The sequence below is a fragment of the Siniperca chuatsi genome, linkage group LG10 (assembly GCF_020085105.1).
Source record: "Siniperca chuatsi isolate FFG_IHB_CAS linkage group LG10, ASM2008510v1, whole genome shotgun sequence".
NCBI lineage: Eukaryota > Metazoa > Chordata > Actinopteri > Centrarchiformes > Sinipercidae > Siniperca > Siniperca chuatsi.
This window is the reverse complement of record NC_058051.1, coordinates 17,508,352-17,526,454: the sequence shown is the minus strand read 5'-3', so window position 1 is coordinate 17,526,454 and position 18,103 is coordinate 17,508,352. Positions and strand designations below refer to the sequence as shown.

The window sequence follows — 18,103 nt, the reverse complement described above, 5'->3', positions numbered from 1 at the left end:
ATTATATGTTTTGTGGATTTCTACACAAATTTTGAGATACTGTATAATGCTTACAACAAAATGCTTCACATAGTGACACAAGAGAATTTAGACGATCTGAGATCAACAAAATGTCTGCTGCCACCTCAGTGGTAGTGAGTGGAATGTTTGTGTTTCTCAAATCATTGACCCTTTAAATGAATACTCCACTGTATCAAACACTTCCCACCTGTAGTCTTGAAAATGGCTCTGAAGAGTTTCTCACTCTCTCTTTCAAGAAAGATGGCAGCTGTAATCAGCTTGGAATCTTTTAATCTTTTATTTACCAGGTTCGTGTCACTGAAAGTCTTTTTTACACCTGCTCACACTCATTCACACCTTACCCATTACAACCGTGTATCGAATGTGGGGCGGGTTTGAATTAGAATTCTCCCATTAGAATTCATTATTAATATGAGAAATATTCCCTTAGAAGCATTTTAGACGTAGATTCACAACACCTGACCTAAATGTCATCGAACTCCACAATAAATCCTTAAGATCCAGGGGTTCTGGCGTGTGCTGACCCTGTTTGTTGTGCAGGTTATGGGTGACCAAATATTCAAAAGGCATTGATTTTTTTTATTTATTTATTTTTTATTCCCTTAACATCCAAGGGATAACCAAGACAGACATAAGACAGGTAGCATTAATCTTAACATAATATTTAAAACCAAAATTAAATCCAAAATCTAACACCCCCCCATCCTCATCAAAACAACTAAATACAACAAAAAAATACAATTTATGGCTCAAGTAACATTTCATTAAAAACCTGTCCTCTTAAGTCCTTAATGTTTTCGAAAACGTTACATTTAATGAAAGATCCACAGTAGGACACCAGTATAAAAAAATTCTTTTTGGCAACTTTTACTTGATGTTTACATGACCGCAAAATGTCCCCGGTGTTATATATTCAGATTGGGTCACAGGTTAGGTGTTGGTGACTGCTCTACAGACAGATACTACCGGCCACCAGTTTCTGCTATCACACCAATGAAAATTTGTGACCCTATCTAAATAGTATGACATTATAGTATAACAATTTTTGGTAACAACAGCTATCAACATTTGTGACCCAATCTGAATACCATGAAGGAACTGTTTTGGGTAACAACCACTGAAAAACATTTGCCATGGCAACATAATGCCTTAAACTCCTAATCAAGTCACAAAATCTGATGGGTCATGGAATTTGGTATATCACTGGCTCTGACCAACCTGTGGAGATTCACAAAACTGCCATCAAACACATAACATCCATGTTGTTGTTGGTGCTAGTCTAATGAGATGTGTTTTCATCTGGCTGTGTCTAGTCTAGTCAGACAACATAAAAATAAAGTCAATAACTAAATAAAAGTGTGAAAATCAATAATTTTGGTTACAATTATAAAAACACAATAGGCAAACATTTTGGTGTGCAAGAAGAAATTGGTTTATTCTGTAACACTAGATGGAGTAGTATGTCAACAAGACGAGTAGGTTTTTTGTTTTTCAAAAGTACCAGTTTGTGTAAAACAGCTAATTTGATGTGCTTTGCCAGAGATACAGGCAGGGTGCCTAGGGTCAGAGGTGTGATTGGAGATAATGTGATTTTCTGTGTTATACTGACACCTTATGGTGAGTATGGTGAGGCTAAACCACTGACATGAACAGAAACAGAGCATGTTAGCCATACAGGAAGTCATACTTTACCACAGAGGGTATGATAACCTCAGTACTTACTTTCTTCTGAGGCAATCACTCTTAATGCCCAATAGACATAGTGCGTGATGACTTAACATTACGTATCAACATTTAGATCATTTTAAAATGTGTGTATGTATGTATGAGTTTTAGTTTCAGAGTTAAGTTGTGAATAAACTTCTTTCCATTTGCATGTCTAGAGAGCGATTTACAGATGAAAAGGATGTCGCTATGACATTTGTGGTTAATAGGGTGGGTTCACATATGTTAAAAAAACAACAACCTGTAGCTTCCGCTCATGTCCCCAAAATCACTTAACACCTATTGGTTAAAAAATAGCTACTAAAATAAATTGGTAACTTATCGTTTGAGAAAGTTTTGGTTTTAGTTCTGCTTACTTCTAATTCTGTCACCTCTGAAAAATTTGTGTAATAAGTATTTAAGTCAATCTTGACATTCTACATTTTTTAAATTGGAAGTGAAAAGCCTCTTTTAAACACACACGGTACACAATAAACACAATATTTGTTTGGTATTAAACACAATTGCAAGTCTTTTCAATACATTAACATTCTTACATGTTGTTTCGATTCCCTAAACCCTCTGTTACTTTTTAGCGCAAATCAGCAATCCAAATTCATGTTGAGAACACAAACATCTGAGTGTGGTTGACCAACACATTTCCTCTTGCTTCAACACACAAAAAAGCAGATGTCAGAGACAGGAAAGCTGCTGTCCTGAGGTAAATTAACTTGTCACCGCACCCATGTAGTCTGCAGTCTATTTCCTTTACCGAACTTCACAGCAGATATATGATTCAACTCAGCAGCACAGCCTCTACATGTGCAGCTCAATGGAAAATGTGGCTTAACAAAGTCTTCAGTGTCATATGTAAGTTTTTAGGCAATTGCATTAATTTTTTGTGATTCAGCTAATGTGCAAATAATATTTTCATGTACATTCAAATGTGATTCCCACTGAACATTCATCTTCATTTGATTTAACAGATTTAACTGCTGTTTGTGCAGCTCAAGATCCTCAAGATGGTAAGAAACATGTTTGACACACTGACAAGACATTACAATGTATTCGATGCACATTGCACTGATTAAGCACTAAAATAGTAGTTTAAAGCTAGTTTTGAATTTTAAAAAAAACTAAAAGTTTAGCTTCAAAGCAGTTGGACTAAACGTCTATCACATTTTCTTGTTGAGCTAAAATACAAGTTTCCAAGTTAACTTTTGTGTTTGTAAACTAAATTACCTGGTATTAAATTTTTTGATTGCTGCGACTGAATCAGAGGCAGACAAAAATAATGTTTAGGAAGTAAATCATGAGGAAAGTTAACATGCGGAACATGAAGTACTTTGTTGTCATGAGTCTGGCAGTTCCTACAATTAGAGGCGTACTAGTGCAAGTTGATATTTCACTATTCTGTAATTCAAACTTCAGGTTTTCGAAACTGTAATGTCTCTGTTCTTGTGTCACCCTGTAGTACGTGTGGTGGATAAAATAACACCTGATAATATACTGTATAGTCCTGCAATGTGTGGTACTGCTAAGTAATTTCTAAAGTAAATTTTTCTGGAGAATATCTTATCTTGTGTTGTACTGAGCTGCTTTTTTTTTGTCAGGCCTTTATTTTGTCCACCCCTTAATTCACTCCCTTGTGTAGTAAAATATTGGCTATTTCAATCCCTATGTTAGCTCAAAATCTAAATGACATGATTTTAATTTAATTGGGTTTAAATTCAAGATTGTCCACCTGTGTGGTGGTTTCATACAGGACCACGGCACTTCTTTTAGGGATGCAACTAACGATTATTTTTATTATCGATTAATTCGCAGATTATTTTCCCAATTTGTGGATTGATTGTTTTGTCTATGAAATGTCAGAAAATAGTGAAAAATGTTATAATTTCTCACAACTCAAGGAGATGTATTCCAATTTTATTCGACCAAACCTAAAGATATTCAGTTTTCTGTCATATATGACAAAGAAAAGCAACAAATCTTCACATTTGAGGAGCTGGAACCAGTGACTGTTTGTCATTTTTGTTTTAAAAATTACTGAAACGATTAATCGGTTATCAAAGTAGTTGCCGATTAATTTTCTGTCGATTGACTAATTGATTAATCACTGCAGCTCGAAGTTCATTATTACTACTGTTGCTGTTTAAATCTCTGCCTGAGATGTAGGTAGAGCACAAATGCTGGCTGTTCTGATCTGAATTGTGTTCTCCACACGTCTCCTTTCATCCACCAGTCACCTCCGTGGTCGGAGACATCTCGCCAACAGCGATTTCAACGATCTATGGTGAGATTTTAACCTCAGTTTGCTAGTACTTCTATTCCTGTGTGCACTGACGTAAAGGTGAGCTGCTGTAACAAAAGAGTTTCCCCTTGGGGATCAATAAAGTATTTCTGATTCTGATTCTGAGTTGTGTCGCAAAAAACATAAATCTAAAAAAGTAAGCATGATCATGCATCTTAATTACACTTTTAAAGGGTTTACATTATGAATCCTGTTTATTTAATAGTGGAAAGACGTTATTTCCTGAAATCAAGTCAGTATTTGAAAAAGCATAGGTGATAGATGTTGTAAGGCCTTAATGAGAAAATTCACCCAAATCAGTATGTACTTTTGCATTGATTTTGGACAGTAAAATCTACAAACACTGACGCATGAGAAAACAGGTTAAAAAAATGACATCCAAATGACATCACCTTGACAGTAAGGTTTCCACGCTGTGAATCAGCAAATGCCACCTGTGAAATTACCATGGCCATTGTCAAAAAGCTCTGGCAGATAGTTTGTTTTAACTGACTGCACTGGTTTGACATCACGCTGCAATTTGTCTCTCCACTATTTTAGAAGAAGACTGTTAAAACTTGCAAAATGAAACTGAACTGTTTTTGAAATAATATATTATATTATTCATATATTAATTCTATTTAAAAGTGGATTTTCCCTCAAAAAATCTTTGTAAGCATGTGTTCTGAAATAGTGTTAACTGGAGTCTTTAATTTTATGAATTTTTAAATTGATGACTAGATGGCATCGATTCAATTTTGGAGCCTCATGTGGTTCTTACTTGCATTAAGACCAAAATTCAAAACTAGAAGAATTAAAAAAAAACAAAAAAAAACTTTCACAGTAAAGCTCTTAATGCCAATGGACCTAAATGTGCATGGCTATTTCTGCATAATATTTTTTTTAAATATATGAATGTAATCAGTAATATTTGTAATACATTTCCAGTGCCTCCCGTACCATCTCTGCAGCTACAGTCAGCCTGGGAGGATGTGTTCCCTTCTGAGAAAGTGGAGTTCAGTTGTAGTATCACTGGCAGCTCTGACTGGGTCTTCACCTGGTACCGAAGTGGACAGCTTGTACAAGATTACGATCCAAATGTGTTAACAAACGGATCAATGCTTACAGTCACTGCAGCAACACAAATATATTCTGGAAATTATTTCTGTAAAGGTCAACACAAAACAAAGAGCATTACTACTGCAGCTAGTAACTCAATCAAACTCACAGTTAATGGTAAGTTTCATTATATTCTATCACCCATATTTTTGCTGAATGTCTAGACCGCTTTTAATAATATGATTATTGAAATGGTAACTTTTTCTGTCTTCTTTCTGATTAGCAAACAAGCCCAAGCCAACTTTGAGCCGAAGTTCAAACTTTGGGATGTTCCCCGGAGAGTCTGTCACCTTCACATGCAAGGTCAATATGTCCAGGGGATGGGAATATCTGTGGTACCATAATGGAACCATTCAACCACCTAATAATAATACTTATACCATAAATTCTGTAAAACATTCTAACAATGGAGAGTACCACTGCAAAGCCAAGAGAGGGAAAGGCCCATTCAACACAGAAGAGAGTGAAAAAACATCTCTGCAGGTCTCTGGTAAGCTTACTTATGAACTGTGTCATCACTTTGTCAGCAGCTAATTCAAAATGCACTTCAAACAGTATGACCACTACATACGTATCTACACACATTCTACTTTCATCTGTGAAACTGGAAGTTTAGATGATACACTCAACATTTCTGTGTTCCTTTCTCTTATTCTTTTCTGATGTAGTTTGTCATTTTAATTGGGTTTTATCTTAAATTTCTTTCAAGATTTTTAAGATTTCTTTGCATTGCATCTTTTCAGACCCACCTACACCATCTCTGAAGCTGGAGAGTCGCTGGCCAGATGTATTTGAAAATGAGATTTTAGAGTTCAGCTGTGAAGTCGTCGGCAGCTCTGACTGGACGTTCACCTGGTACCAAAATCAAAAGAAGCTCCAAGAGGACTTTATCCTGAGTCTGGATGCAGAGGAAGCTTTGCTCAACATCACCTCGGTCAATCTAACCCATGAAGGAGGCTATGCCTGCAAAGCTCACCACAAATCCAGGGGAGTCAGCTCTGGGTTCAGCAACACAGTTAATGTCAGAGTTTATGGTGAGCTTTCTTGCCTCTGTATAGCATTACATAAACTTTACATTAATAAAGCTATCATAAAGAAATAGTTTAACATTTTGGGAAATAAGCTAATTTGCTTTTTAGCAGAGAGTTAGATGGGACGATTGATACCACTCTCATATCTGTATGCTAAGCGTAAAGCTACCATCAGCAGCCAGTTAGCTTAGCTTAGCACAAAAACTGGAAACGGGGGAAGCAGCTAGCCTTGCTCTGCCCCAAAGGTAACAAAATCTGCCTTCCAGCACCTCTAAAGCTCACTAATTAATACACATATGTCTCATTTGTAAAAAAAACAAAACAAAAAAACTGTGAGGGCGCCAGACTGGTTGGTGGATTTTGTTACCTTTGGACAGAGCCAGGCTAGCTGTTTCCACCATGGATGGATTGAAGAGTTCGTATAATACAGCCATGGTTCTCCCTGTTTTCAGGTCAAGTCAACTGTATTTATACAGCCCAATATCACAAATCACAAATTTTCCTCAAGAGGCTTTACAATCTGTACAGCATACAAGTCTCTATTCTCAGACCCTCGATTTGGATAAGTAAAAAAACTCCCCCCCAAAAAACGAGAGTGGTATCGATCTTCTCAACTCAAGAAAGTGAATAAGCATATTTCTCAAAATGTCAAACAACTTTTACTTCTTAACGTCAATATTCAACTTGATTAACATGAGACTTAATTTGAGTGGTCAGATGTTGATATATATGACTGCTTCTCAAATTTTGGGTTACAGTGTAGCAGTAACATGGTGTAAACTTCCTTTTTGTTTTAGAAAAAAGACCAAAACCAACATTTAGCAAGGATCCTGGTTTTAACCCAATGTATGTTGGAGAAACAGTGAAGTTCACTTGCAAAGTTGATGTGTCCTCTGGCTGGGAGTATGACTGGTACAAAGATGGACATTATCTCCTTGCCACCAGCAAAACCCATCATGAAATCCATCTTGGTCCTTCTGATGGGGGGAATTACTGGTGCAAGGCCACCAGAGGCGAAACAACATCAACAGACGAGAGTGAGAAAATACCACAAGGTGTTCTTGGTAAGTAAAAACAGCAAAGTAATATTATTTCAAACATTGTGTGTACAGTAAGAACATGTGTCTGTTGTAAATTTGTAAAATGCTAATCATCTATCATATGGAAATGAAGTCATCATTTTGTGTTGTCCTGGTGTTGTCACTAAAGGCTTCAAAAACCTACAGGCGGCTCTTGAATTCAGTGAAACTGTATTTTGAGAGCGTCTTGCTTCCGTTATTTTATGCAATTTCTGTTGAAACAGGATGTGGTGGTGTATCATAACGCGGGGAGGGATGGCTCAGAGATGTGTATATGTACGTAGCAGTGGCATACCACACAGAGAAAGGATATTTTGTGTAGAGGGAGGAGTGCTATTGTTGGTTAACAAAGTGAAAAAAGTCAGAAATTACAAATTTTAACAGTTCACACATGCCACCATTGCATTTTAAACTTGTTCTCAATGTTTAGAGGACAAAAAACTTACCTACTGTTTCTTCTCTAAACCATGTGAATCATGCAATATTGTGCTTTGAGTCGACATTATCAAAATCATTGTACCTTGGATGCTTTGGTTGACTGGCCTGTCTTCACACATTGTAGATTTATTAATCTGTGCTTTGATTTTTAATCTAGCAGGCCATTGTCGGTCTGCTTCTGACTACGTGTGGTCTTATATCTTGAGAATAACCTGGTAGTATTTACTTGTTGTAGTCATTAAGGTTGGATATTATTTAGGCAAAAACATGTTTATGTATTTTGTTGGATAATGAGACAAATTCAATGAGGATCTATTTTTAAAAAATTAATATTCAGTATTTAAGTAGGTTTGACGCCATAAAGCTCCAGATTTAAGTGATCTTAACACCAAAGATTTCACTTTGTCCTCTTTTATGTAAGCTTGATTGTGTCTGGATCAGTTTTGTTGTGCATTATATAAGCAGATGCAATAATTATGCTTTGCTTATACCTATCTTGTGCTTTATACTGTATAGTAAAATCAGATTCAATCAGGTTATCTCTAAGGATATTAGAAATGGGGTTAATGTGTCTGTTTCTCTGTAGAAATTCCTCTTCCATCTTTGAAGCTGATAACACCGTGGTTGGATGTGTTCCCTACTGAGATTGTGAAGATGAGCTGTGGGATGAACGGCAGCTCTGGCTGGACATATACATGGTATAAAGAGGGACAGAAGGTCCAGGCTGATAATGTTGTGTCTTTTGACTCAAATGGAGCTACTCTGTCCATCAACTCTGCTTCAGCTGCACATGCAGGACGATATAAATGCAACGGACACCTGAAGGACAGGTCTGTCAGCAGCAGCTTTAGTCCTGAACTTACTCTCAGAGTATATGGTGAGTTGTCTTTTTCTAAATCTACTAAATCTATAATAAGAAATGTTTCCTTCATTTTAGGTACAAGTAAACATTTTTGGGGATCAGGGCAGAGGAATAAATATCTGTTTAAGGCACATCTAGTTAAATGCTAGCTTCTTTTTACACTGGATGCAGTGTAATTTAACATACTGATGGCAATGACATGTTTACTTACCCTCAGATAAGAAACCCACTGTCATACTGACGCAGGATCCAGACTACAAGGTGATGTTCCCTGGGGAGTCCGTCTCCTTTAGCTGTCACATTAATGTCTCCTCTGGATGGGAGTACCTGTGGTACAAAGACGGCAGTACACTCCCCGTATCTGGAAACAGTCACACCATCAGTTCTGTTGTGAGATCAGACACTGGATCATATAAATGCCAAACTAAAAGAGGAAGGAATACAGTCTTCCACTTAGAACAGAGTCATGCTATACGCCTTGAAGTTGAAGGTAAGATTCTGTTGACCTTCTCTAAACATTTATTTGTAGTATGAAAGCCGTTGAATGAGTTTTTTAGGTGTGTTTCTGCAGTGCATCGCTGATCACGTATGATGCTATTATCTGGCTGGTCAGATGTTTTAATGAACAGTTTAACTACAACTGTTGATATCACAAAAGACACAGATACATTTCTTCTTTGTGTATTTAGAGAACACGCCTAAGCCCTTGATGACCCAACAGCCAGATGTTAACAAGGTGTACACTGGAGAGTCAGTGTCCTTCAAATGTAAAGTTAATCTCTCATCTGGTTGGGGGTACATCTGGTACAAAGATGGAGCATCACTCCCTATCAACAGCAGTAGTTTTAACATCCATGATGCCAATGAATCTCACAGTGGGACTTACACGTGCATGGCCACAAGAGACAAAACAAAGTACAACACGGAGCACAGTGATGAATGGATCTTACACGTATCTGGTGAGCCAAAGAAAGTTACTTTGTGTTGATGTTTTGTGATGTGTATTGTTCTGAGGAATAATGCTGCCTTCATCTGTGTGGATGGATTTCATGCTATAAAATGTTAAGGTAAAAATCAAATACAAAGAGGATATCTTTAAGGATATTAGAAAGGGGCCAATGTGTCTGTTTCTCTTTAGAAATTCCTGTTCCATTTTTGAAGCTAACAACACCGTGGTTGGATGTGTTCCCCACTGAGAGTGTGAAGATGAGCTGTGGGATGAACGGCAGCTCTGACTGGACATATACATGGTATAAAGGGGGACAGAAGGTCCAGGCTGATAATACTATCGTATCGCTTGACTCCGATGGAACTACTCTTTCTATCAGTTCTGCTTCAGCCTCACAGCGTGGACAATACAACTGCTCAGGAAAACTCAAGAGCAGGTCTGTCAGCAGCAGCATTAGTTCTGGACTAACACTTGATGTTTATGGTGAGATTTGTTTCTTCTTTTTTGACACAGTTCTTTAGAGGATTTTTTTTAAATCAATTGTTTCATTTTGACTCTTGTCACAGTGGAAGAGGTGGCAGATGGGGTTTCTATATGAAGCAAAAACATTTTAAAGGAATAGTTTGACATTTTACATCTCAGAGACATGTTGAACTTTTTACTCCACTACATTTGTCTGACAGCTTTAGTTATTAGTTACTTTTCAGGTTACAATTTTTCATACCCTTCCTGTCCAGTGAAAACCATGTATCTCTAAATTTGGTGATTTTGAATTTGAATTTTTCTGATGCACTAAAGGATAAAGTGTTCCTCCCCCCGGATTAGCTGGAAAATGCATTATCACAAAGCTGGAAGCTGTTATTCTGAGCTCATGAAAACTTGACTTTTTAGAGATACGTGGTTCTCACAGGACAGCAACACTATATGATGATCTTATAGAGCCAGGCTAGCTATTTCCCCCCGCCTCCAGTCTTTATGCGAAGCTAAGCTAACCATCTCTTGGCTGTCGCTACATATTTAACGGACATGTAAGAGAGTGATATTGATCTTCTCATCTAACTGTCAGCAAGAAAGCAAATAAATGTCTACCTATTTCTGTAAGTAAACTGAAAACCAAAATGTTTTCTTCTTTGGGAGACATGTTTCATTCTGTAAAGGAAGTAGAGTTTCACCATATCAACATAACCATTTAAAGCATCAAGTTAAATGCCAGCTTCCCCTTATTTTGGGCTGTGCAGAGTGATAAAATGCTGTCATACTAATAGCAATGGCATTATTATCATCCCTCAGATACAAAACCCAGGGTCATACTGATGCAGAATCCCAAGCACAATGTGATGCACACTGGAGATTCAGTCTCCTTTAGCTGTCACATTAATGTCTCCTTTGGATGGGAGTACCTGTGGTACAAAGATGGCAGTACACTCCCCGTATCTGGAAACAATCACACCATCACTTCTGTTGCGAGATCAGACACTGGATCATATAAATGCCAAGCTAAAAGAGGAAGGAATACAGTCTTCCACTCAGACCAGAGTCAGGATGTAACACTCGACATTAAAGGTACGTTTAACATACGGTAAAATGTTTCTGTATGTACACGTGTTGAATGTGTTTATCCCAATATTGATTGTGTTTCAACAGAGCGCCCACAGGCTAATATAATCCTGTTAACTGGCTGGTCAGAGGTCTTCTCCACTGACAGCTTGGTGCTCAGATGTGGGGTGCAGGAAAGCCAGGACATATGGAACTACACATGGTAATACACATCAAAAACACCACTTACTACTATAGAATAAAGTTTTCTAAATGCATTTATATGTGTACTGTGTGGATTCCCACCTTTCTGAAAATTCAAACGATGAACAGGTTCAAAGAGAACAAACAAATCGATCTGGAGCCCTCTGAGAAACATACAGTCACACCCCAGGATAATCATGAGCAGAGTGGTTACACCTGCCAGGGCATTCGCACCGGTAGACCATCATATTCAAAAAGAAGTGATCCTTTCAATACCAAGAACCTTCGTGAGTATAAAAGAGGTCTGGAAGTTATGCATTTTTACTCTGTAAATATTCTTTCTCACTTTCATTCTCTCTTTTTATTTTAATCTGTAGTTTTGAAGAGGAGGGTGCTTCTTTCCATCTCTGGCTGTCTCTTCTTTGGCATCATCGCAGTCTTCCTCGGATGCATTGTCCTCAAAGTCATCCGCAAACCAGGTTTGGCTTTAGTAGGGGACTTTTTGAGTGCAAGGATTCTAAAAATATTCATTATTAAAGCAGCTATAATCAATATTATTATAGTAACAATTTATCAATGACAATGTAAAAACAATGTGACAATGTGGTCGCTTGTAGTGGTGAACCAACAGAGAATTATCACCCGAATCTGCAGCTCCCCTCTGACTTGCAGCTCCCCTCTGACATAGCAAGTTTCAGTTAATTGTTTAGCTGTTCGGACCACAACTGTACACACACTGTAAACACACTGTACACTACCTGCTCAGCACCGAACATCACACATGCACAATTAGTAACTAGCTGGTGAACATAGTGGAACATTTAGCAGCTAATAGAGCCAGAAATTTCCCTCAGGAGTTAGTGGAGACCAAAAACAGACAGACTAAAAGAGAGTTAATAACACTGGAATAACATTTGCCAGGTGACCGGAAACATGACTCCAAATGAATGATAATGTTGCTCCGTAACTGCTGGATGTGCAAATAAGTAACTGTTTGCTAACAAGTTCGCCATGTCAACTTAAAAGGTGATGATGTGTTGATGGATGTTGTGTTAACACCCTGTTTTCGTTGCCCTGAGAATATATTTAATCTGAAATCAACCAAAAAAAGCCAAAATGATTTGACTTATTTTTTCTTATCACATAGCTGATGATGAAGATAAGCCAGAAGAGGGGAACCTGTTTCTCACCATGGCCCAGCTAAAGAACTGTACTGGTATGTTGACACCACCTCTCGTGGCCTGTGGTTCGGTCGCTGTTTCTGCACATGCTGCAGATACAGCCCCACCAGTGATTAATTTGTGAGCTATTCTTGAAATTACTGTCTGTGAAACTACCTACTGAAACTTTCAATGTTAACTCTGACTCATAGTTTTCCTTTAGCCGTTGGTGCTCTTGTGTTAACGTTCCTTCCTCCCTCCTGCAGATGCACCCTGTCCACTGGTTGACTACATCACCGATGAAGCACTGAATGCTTCATCTAAAGGTAAAGATGATACAAAAACCACATTACTATGCAAGTGTTTTGAAAGTTCCCTTTGTTGATCCCACACTGACATATTTGCTTGGTTTCTTTTTTTAAAACAATTTGACCTGCAGAAGGGGATGAGAATGGCACGATTTGCAGTGAAACAACACCATTACCAATAACCTCGCAGGACGACCAAGGTAATAAAGCTATACAAATGCACTTTTCCAATTAAACATTTTCTCTGTGATGACAGGTGCTGTGCCAAATTCTTATAACTGAGACACAGAGGTTGAAGAAGTACTCAGATCCATTACTTAAGTAAAAGTACTAATACCACAGTGTATAAATACTCTGTTACAAGTCCTGCATTCAAAACTTAATTGAAAGTACAAAAGTACTAACATACTTAAAGTACCAAAAGTAAAAGTACTCATTATGCAGAATGGCCCACTTCAGAAAAATATATATTATATTATAATTATAATTATTGATGCATTTCTGTGTTCATCACTTTAGTGTTGCAGCTGGTAAAGATGGAGCTCCTTTTAATTAATTTATACTTCCTGTGTTTCTAGCTGCTACGACTGAGAGCCATGATGATGAAAACAACGGTGGGCTAGTTTCCTTTAAACAATGAGTCACTGAAGCTTTATTTGCATCAGTTTAGCAGAAAATTATTAACAAGTCTATAGACTTGCTACAGCCCTGTAAGGCTTTAACGCTTATAATGCACCAGAAAACATTTCTGGCTGTATGAAAACTGGAGAGACAATTTCGCTATTGTGCGATGCTTATAACTAGTGGGGCTAAAAATGGAAAGTTTGAGTGATGTCAGAGGAAAGACCAAGCTGTGTACAGGGGCCATCATAAGACATCTAAGACTCATCTTGTCTGGGTCAACTCTACATGGTCAGACTTTCAGCCTCAGCTGTGCTTTGACCTGAACGCTAACGTTATAAGATTCACTATGTTAGCCATTCCACCCATCCATCCATTAGCTATATCTGCTTATCCATGAGGGTTTATATGATAAACATAAATCATATACATTATTGTATTCACTGTACATATGTGATGATCTGTAGGAGAATTGTTTCAATTCTTAGAACAAACACCAGATGTCAGTAGATATGTTAGCTTATTTAATGTTTAATGTTAAAGTTGTAAATGGTTCAGCAATGAATGTTTTAGGCAACCAGTTGGATATTGTTTGATATATTTATATACAATAAGTGATTCTGCAGAAATGCCATTCAAGCCTTTTGTGTCTCCCTATGAAATTATCAAAATAAAAAATACAAAATGTTGCCACGAGTGTTCATTCAAACTAATATTGATCTGCACCATCAGATGTAACTGCAAGAAACACACAATCATCCAGTGGGAATTTGACAAGTAGGCCGATTTGTGGTTCAGTCTGTGGGGAGATCTTGTCCATCATGTGCACCTGTAACAAGACGGGACAAAAGACACAAGACAGTCATTATTCCAGACAAACCATCAAATCACAAGGTTTTTATTGACCCAAAAGAAGCATGTAGGCTCTCAACATACACAATATGTACTGACTCCCATCTACTTGAGGATATCAACCAGTTTCTCCATGTAGTAGTCGTAGTTCTCCTGACAATCCTCCCAGGGAGTAAAGCTCTGGTCCTCCTTCTCCACATACGTTTCCCAAACATGTAGGAAGTCAGCTGGCTTCATCATCCGCAGCTTGCAGCCGGCACTCACCAGAGCCCGGAGCCCTTCCACTATCTCCGGCTGCTCCCACTCAAAGAGACGGGAGCAGAATATGCAGAGACGGACCATTTTGCGCTGCTGGAGGATGTTGGCCAACTTGGCTGCACAAGCCACACAGGGACTGGATGATACATACCATGTGACTTCACACTCTTGGGAAGTGTTAGGGAGCACCTGGAAAGTAAAGAGTGGAGATTTATGAAGGCACGAAGGAGAAAAAACTAATATTATATTACATATAATATTATCTTGAGAAAATACTTGCAAACTTGCCACGAGCCAGACCTCCCGTGGGGCTCACATATGTGTAACATTATATTACAGTATGAAAAGCGTGAGTGTGAGCGTTCATTACCTGTTGAAAGAAGGCCTCTTCAGCATGAGCTGTGGCATGTTCATCCTCCATATAACCTTTCAGAGGCTCTGTGCTGCCTCCTGGTGTATCCACTCTGAAGCACAGTAGGGTCTTGTTCCTCCCTGATGAGTATTCCACGTTCCTGAACTGAAACTTGAAGTAGAACGGGCTCATCTGTTCCCTGGTGGAGATTGAAAGAGAGAGTTTCCATAAATCTAATATTAAGCCTGTTTTCTTGTCAGTGAATACCAAAAAGCACTGTTGTCATCATTGGGGCTTTTTAGTGCATGAAGGTCAGATTAGCATGAAACAGTGAAAATACTCCTTTAATTGTGGTGTATGACAGTGCGACTGGAAATGCCAATCCAGGTGACACTAACACTGAGAGTATGAGTCACTCATTTTGTGATGAATTTGTAAACCATGCAAGAGACAGTAAAAGAGTAATGATGGTGAGTCTTCGATATAGACTATGGTGACACAGTGAATAGAATATTAATGAGGCTTCAGCTGAATAAACTGATGTTTCTATAAATATTTTTGGCTTTCACATCATCCCATGATCTGTGAATGTGCCAAAACACATACCCCTCCTGTCTTTCTATATTAATCCATCGTTATATTGTACATGAATAGCCAGATGGATTACACAAATAGATCTCTTATAGCATTGATATCAAACAGCGAATGCTAAGAGGACAAAGACTGGGGAACAGATGCTAGGAGTGATATAGCAGGGGCCGGCATCTGTGTCAGCTCTGTGACTCATCCCTATTCTTACTGCTGGGTTAGTAAGGATGTCAGGTGCAAGTCATTAGTATCCTTCCTCACTGAAATCAACTATAGAACATACATTGGGAACAATATGACTTAGAGAAAGACATGAAAAACTACTTCAACTACAAAATAACTAAAAAGTGGATGTGTTAAAGAGCAAAACAGGTGTGCAAGTATGACATGCTGATACTAATTCTTGTGGTGGAAGTCTTAAATCTTACCCACCCTGTGATAATCTCAAATGGTGGCAGCTCTATGGGCTGAAACTCTCCATTTTCTTCACTGTTAATTGCCTCCGCTCCTGCTGCCCCTCCACTTTCCCCATTCTTCTTCTCTTCATCCATCTTGGGCTGCTCGGGGGTCTTCTCTGGCTTTTTCACAAGTTTGTCAGGCTTTTTCACAATTTTCTCCTTCCCCTTTTCCTTCTCTTTGTCCTTCTCATCATTTGTTTTGTTTTCCACCTTCTTCTCTTTCTTCTTAACACTGACCCGGCTGTTTCTGTCCGCCATGATTTTGTGTAAGTGAGTGAGAGTGTTGTGATAAAGAGAGGGAGGGAGAGAGCGAGAGCGATCGCTCCCTGTAAGTGGAGTGATAACCCTAGTGCATTTACAGAAATAGATCCTATTGTGTGCTATGGTTGGAGTCACAACATGTGCATGTCTGGCTGGGGCTGGGATAGGTGGCTTGTTTAACTCACCCTCCCCCCTTCTTTCCATGCCCTGGCTGTTAAAAGGCCAAAGGAAAACACAAGAGTGAGTGCCTATGTGTTGCATGATGAAGGTAGGGCAAGACTGGAATTATATCTCTTCCTCACTTTATACAGTTGCCAAATTAAGAAAGGAAACGACCATATTCTGTGTATAAATGTACAACCTCATCGAGAGGTAGCGATTTAATCCACCAGGCTTTCACTGTCAACAGGCCAGCAACAGGCAGGTTATTAATAACGATGCTTGGCAGTGTATGTGTGTCTGTGTGTATGGGGTAACCAGGGCTCTCTTGATACTAACACCACTTTTGTTTGTGCCAACTCCCGTGTCCTGCAGCCCAATAGGCTTTAGGAATACACCAAGGCCAGCTAAAGGGCACCCCAAATAGGGGAAGATTGGGAGCAGTGCAGTACAAACAAATACACACACATAAGCACAATGTGTAAAACAGTGTTTGCGTCTGTGCTATGAATAAGAGTGCAGGAGTGAAGTGTGGCCCAGTGTGCATGTTCCCGTGAACAATCAATCTATGAAATCACCCTGCATCAATATGGTCCTTTGCTGATACCATTGCATGGGGGAGGGGGAAAATTGGTTTTGTAAGAGTGTGTGTACTTTTCTGTGTCTATGTGTGGACAGAAAATGGATTTCTGCACTGCAGATGTAATAACTTGAGGCATAAGGGAGAGGGTGGGAGGGAGGGGGCAGTTCAATTACAATTTCCTCCCCTCCCTCAGTCTCACTTGCTGCCAAGTAATTCATTTCAGAGGCAATTACCAATAGGACCTCAGCCCGGCCTGCTCGTCTAACTCATATGGATGAGCTGTGACAGCCGGAGGAAGGGAGGGAGGGTGGGAGGGAGAGACACTGCTCCACATACACTCACAAACAACAACACACCCTGTGGGGATGAGCAAAAACACACTTTTCAACGATTAACACGCTGCCACATCCACACGGATATCTAGCAACACATCTAAATTCACAGAGACATCCTGGGGTGAAAATCATTAAGATCACAGCAATCTTTGATAATTTTGATCTATGGAGGAAAATCTCATTGTATCTCACACAGATTAACACACTTCCTCTAAAGTGGTTTTCAAGAACAGTAAGACTGGGATGAGGCTGAAAAAGAGATGTAATCCTTCTGTAATCAGATATTTTGCAATTCCTTCACAGCCAGTCATCTTCAAATTGATTGATGTTGTTGTCTTGCTGTTCCTTATTAATCACAAAACATGAATCAATGCATTGAAGCAGCTTGTGCCTTCTGATGTAGCATTAGAGAACAAGAGTACAGTAGCTACATATAGTTTTCTGCCATTTATTTCTAAGTACTTTAGTAATAAGGTTTTGTGAGCCCAGTTGGCTCTGGAGGAAGGACTGTGTAGGATGTGACTGCTGCCTTCCTGCTGACTCAAATTTAACTGTAATGGAATTACATGCAATTACCGTGCCTCCCCATTGGCCCAGCCCAGAGTAACAGAGTCCCGGAATGAAGGCAAACATGCACTGCAACACTCACAGTTTCTCCTTCATAGCGATGCCCTGCAAAGCGGATTCAAAATATTTCAGTGATGTCAGACAAAGCAAAAGCCTCTGTTGTGCTACATGCACACATCCTCTGCTAGTTTGGGGCAGAAGCAGGGTCAGTACCTAAAAGTTCAGAAGTAGAATTGGACATGAAATTGAAAAAAGGCGGGGATAAAGAAAATTAAATTGAATTGACCTCCACTCTGAAAGAGCACTAGTGGAGTCATAAAGGACTGGTAGAGGAAAATTTAAATGAATTAGGGTAAAAAATTTGA

At 38.8% G+C, this 18,103-nt stretch overlaps 3 protein-coding genes across 7 annotated transcripts in view; 2 read left to right on the top strand and 1 right to left on the bottom strand.

The window, feature by feature from the left end:
• Nucleotides 1-6, top strand: part of mybpha (myosin binding protein Ha) — a 31,598-nt gene extending 31,592 nt beyond the window's left edge. For all 3 annotated transcript variants that reach the window (XM_044209744.1, XM_044209743.1, XM_044209745.1), the window contains one exon: nt 1-6. This exon is cut by the window's left edge and continues 352 nt beyond it. The gene's annotated coding sequence lies outside the window, so the exon portion shown is untranslated.
• A 2,409-nt stretch (nt 7-2,415) lies between these two features.
• On the top strand, nt 2,416-14,014 carry LOC122882397 (basement membrane-specific heparan sulfate proteoglycan core protein). Of its 2 annotated transcripts, none has more exons than XM_044209725.1 (19): nt 2,416-2,595; nt 2,712-2,750; nt 3,971-4,021; nt 4,990-5,254; nt 5,361-5,627; nt 5,881-6,171; nt 6,966-7,232; nt 8,272-8,562; nt 8,765-9,037; nt 9,237-9,506; nt 9,686-9,979; nt 10,787-11,059; nt 11,141-11,255; nt 11,366-11,523; nt 11,614-11,715; nt 12,384-12,452; nt 12,663-12,722; nt 12,836-12,904; nt 13,283-14,014. In XM_044209725.1, exons 2-19 carry the CDS (start codon nt 2,748-2,750, stop codon nt 13,342-13,344), a joined length of 3,180 nt encoding a protein of 1,059 aa, XP_044065660.1. In that variant the 5' UTR covers nt 2,416-2,595; nt 2,712-2,747; the 3' UTR covers nt 13,345-14,014. The 2 variants fall into 2 exon arrangements, with proteins under 2 accessions (XP_044065660.1, XP_044065659.1); XM_044209724.1 differs by having other exon boundaries at nt 2,417-2,595; nt 4,967-5,254.
• On the bottom strand, nt 13,837-16,205 carry apobec2b (apolipoprotein B mRNA editing enzyme, catalytic polypeptide-like 2b). Of its 2 annotated transcripts, none has more exons than XM_044209767.1 (4): nt 15,808-16,205; nt 14,806-14,986; nt 14,277-14,624; nt 13,837-14,154 (listed from the first exon to the last, which is right to left on the bottom strand). In XM_044209767.1, the coding sequence occupies exons 1-3, from the start codon at nt 16,089-16,091 to the stop codon at nt 14,283-14,285; spliced, it is 807 nt and encodes a 268-aa protein (XP_044065702.1). In that variant the 5' UTR covers nt 16,092-16,205; the 3' UTR covers nt 13,837-14,154; nt 14,277-14,282. The 2 variants fall into 2 exon arrangements, with proteins under 2 accessions (XP_044065702.1, XP_044065700.1); XM_044209765.1 differs by having other exon boundaries at nt 14,262-14,624; nt 15,808-16,200.
• Nucleotides 16,206-18,103: the final 1,898 nt, after the last annotated feature.

What these genes read in the sequence shown, in the direction of transcription:
- LOC122882397 (XM_044209724.1), top strand. Translation starts at nt 2,517, where the DNA reads ATGATTCAACTCAGCAGCACAGCCTCTACATGTGCAGCTCAATGGAAA. An exon ending in AGCTCAAGATCCTCAAGATG is followed by an intron (nt 2,751 to 3,970) that starts GTAAGAAACATG and finishes TTCATCCACCAG; the next exon opens with TCACCTCCGTGGTCGGAGAC. An exon ending in ATGGATCTTACACGTATCTG is followed by an intron (nt 9,507 to 9,685) that starts GTGAGCCAAAGA and finishes GTTTCTCTTTAG; the next exon opens with AAATTCCTGTTCCATTTTTG.
- apobec2b (XM_044209767.1), bottom strand. Translation starts at nt 16,091, where the DNA reads ATGGCGGACAGAAACAGCCGGGTCAGTGTTAAGAAGAAAGAGAAGAAG. An exon ending in CCATTTGAGATTATCACAGG is followed by an intron (nt 14,987 to 15,807) that starts GTGGGTAAGATT and finishes AATCTCCACCAG; the next exon opens with GGAACAGATGAGCCCGTTCT. An exon ending in AAGAGGCCTTCTTTCAACAG is followed by an intron (nt 14,625 to 14,805) that starts GTAATGAACGCT and finishes TTTACTTTCCAG; the next exon opens with GTGCTCCCTAACACTTCCCA.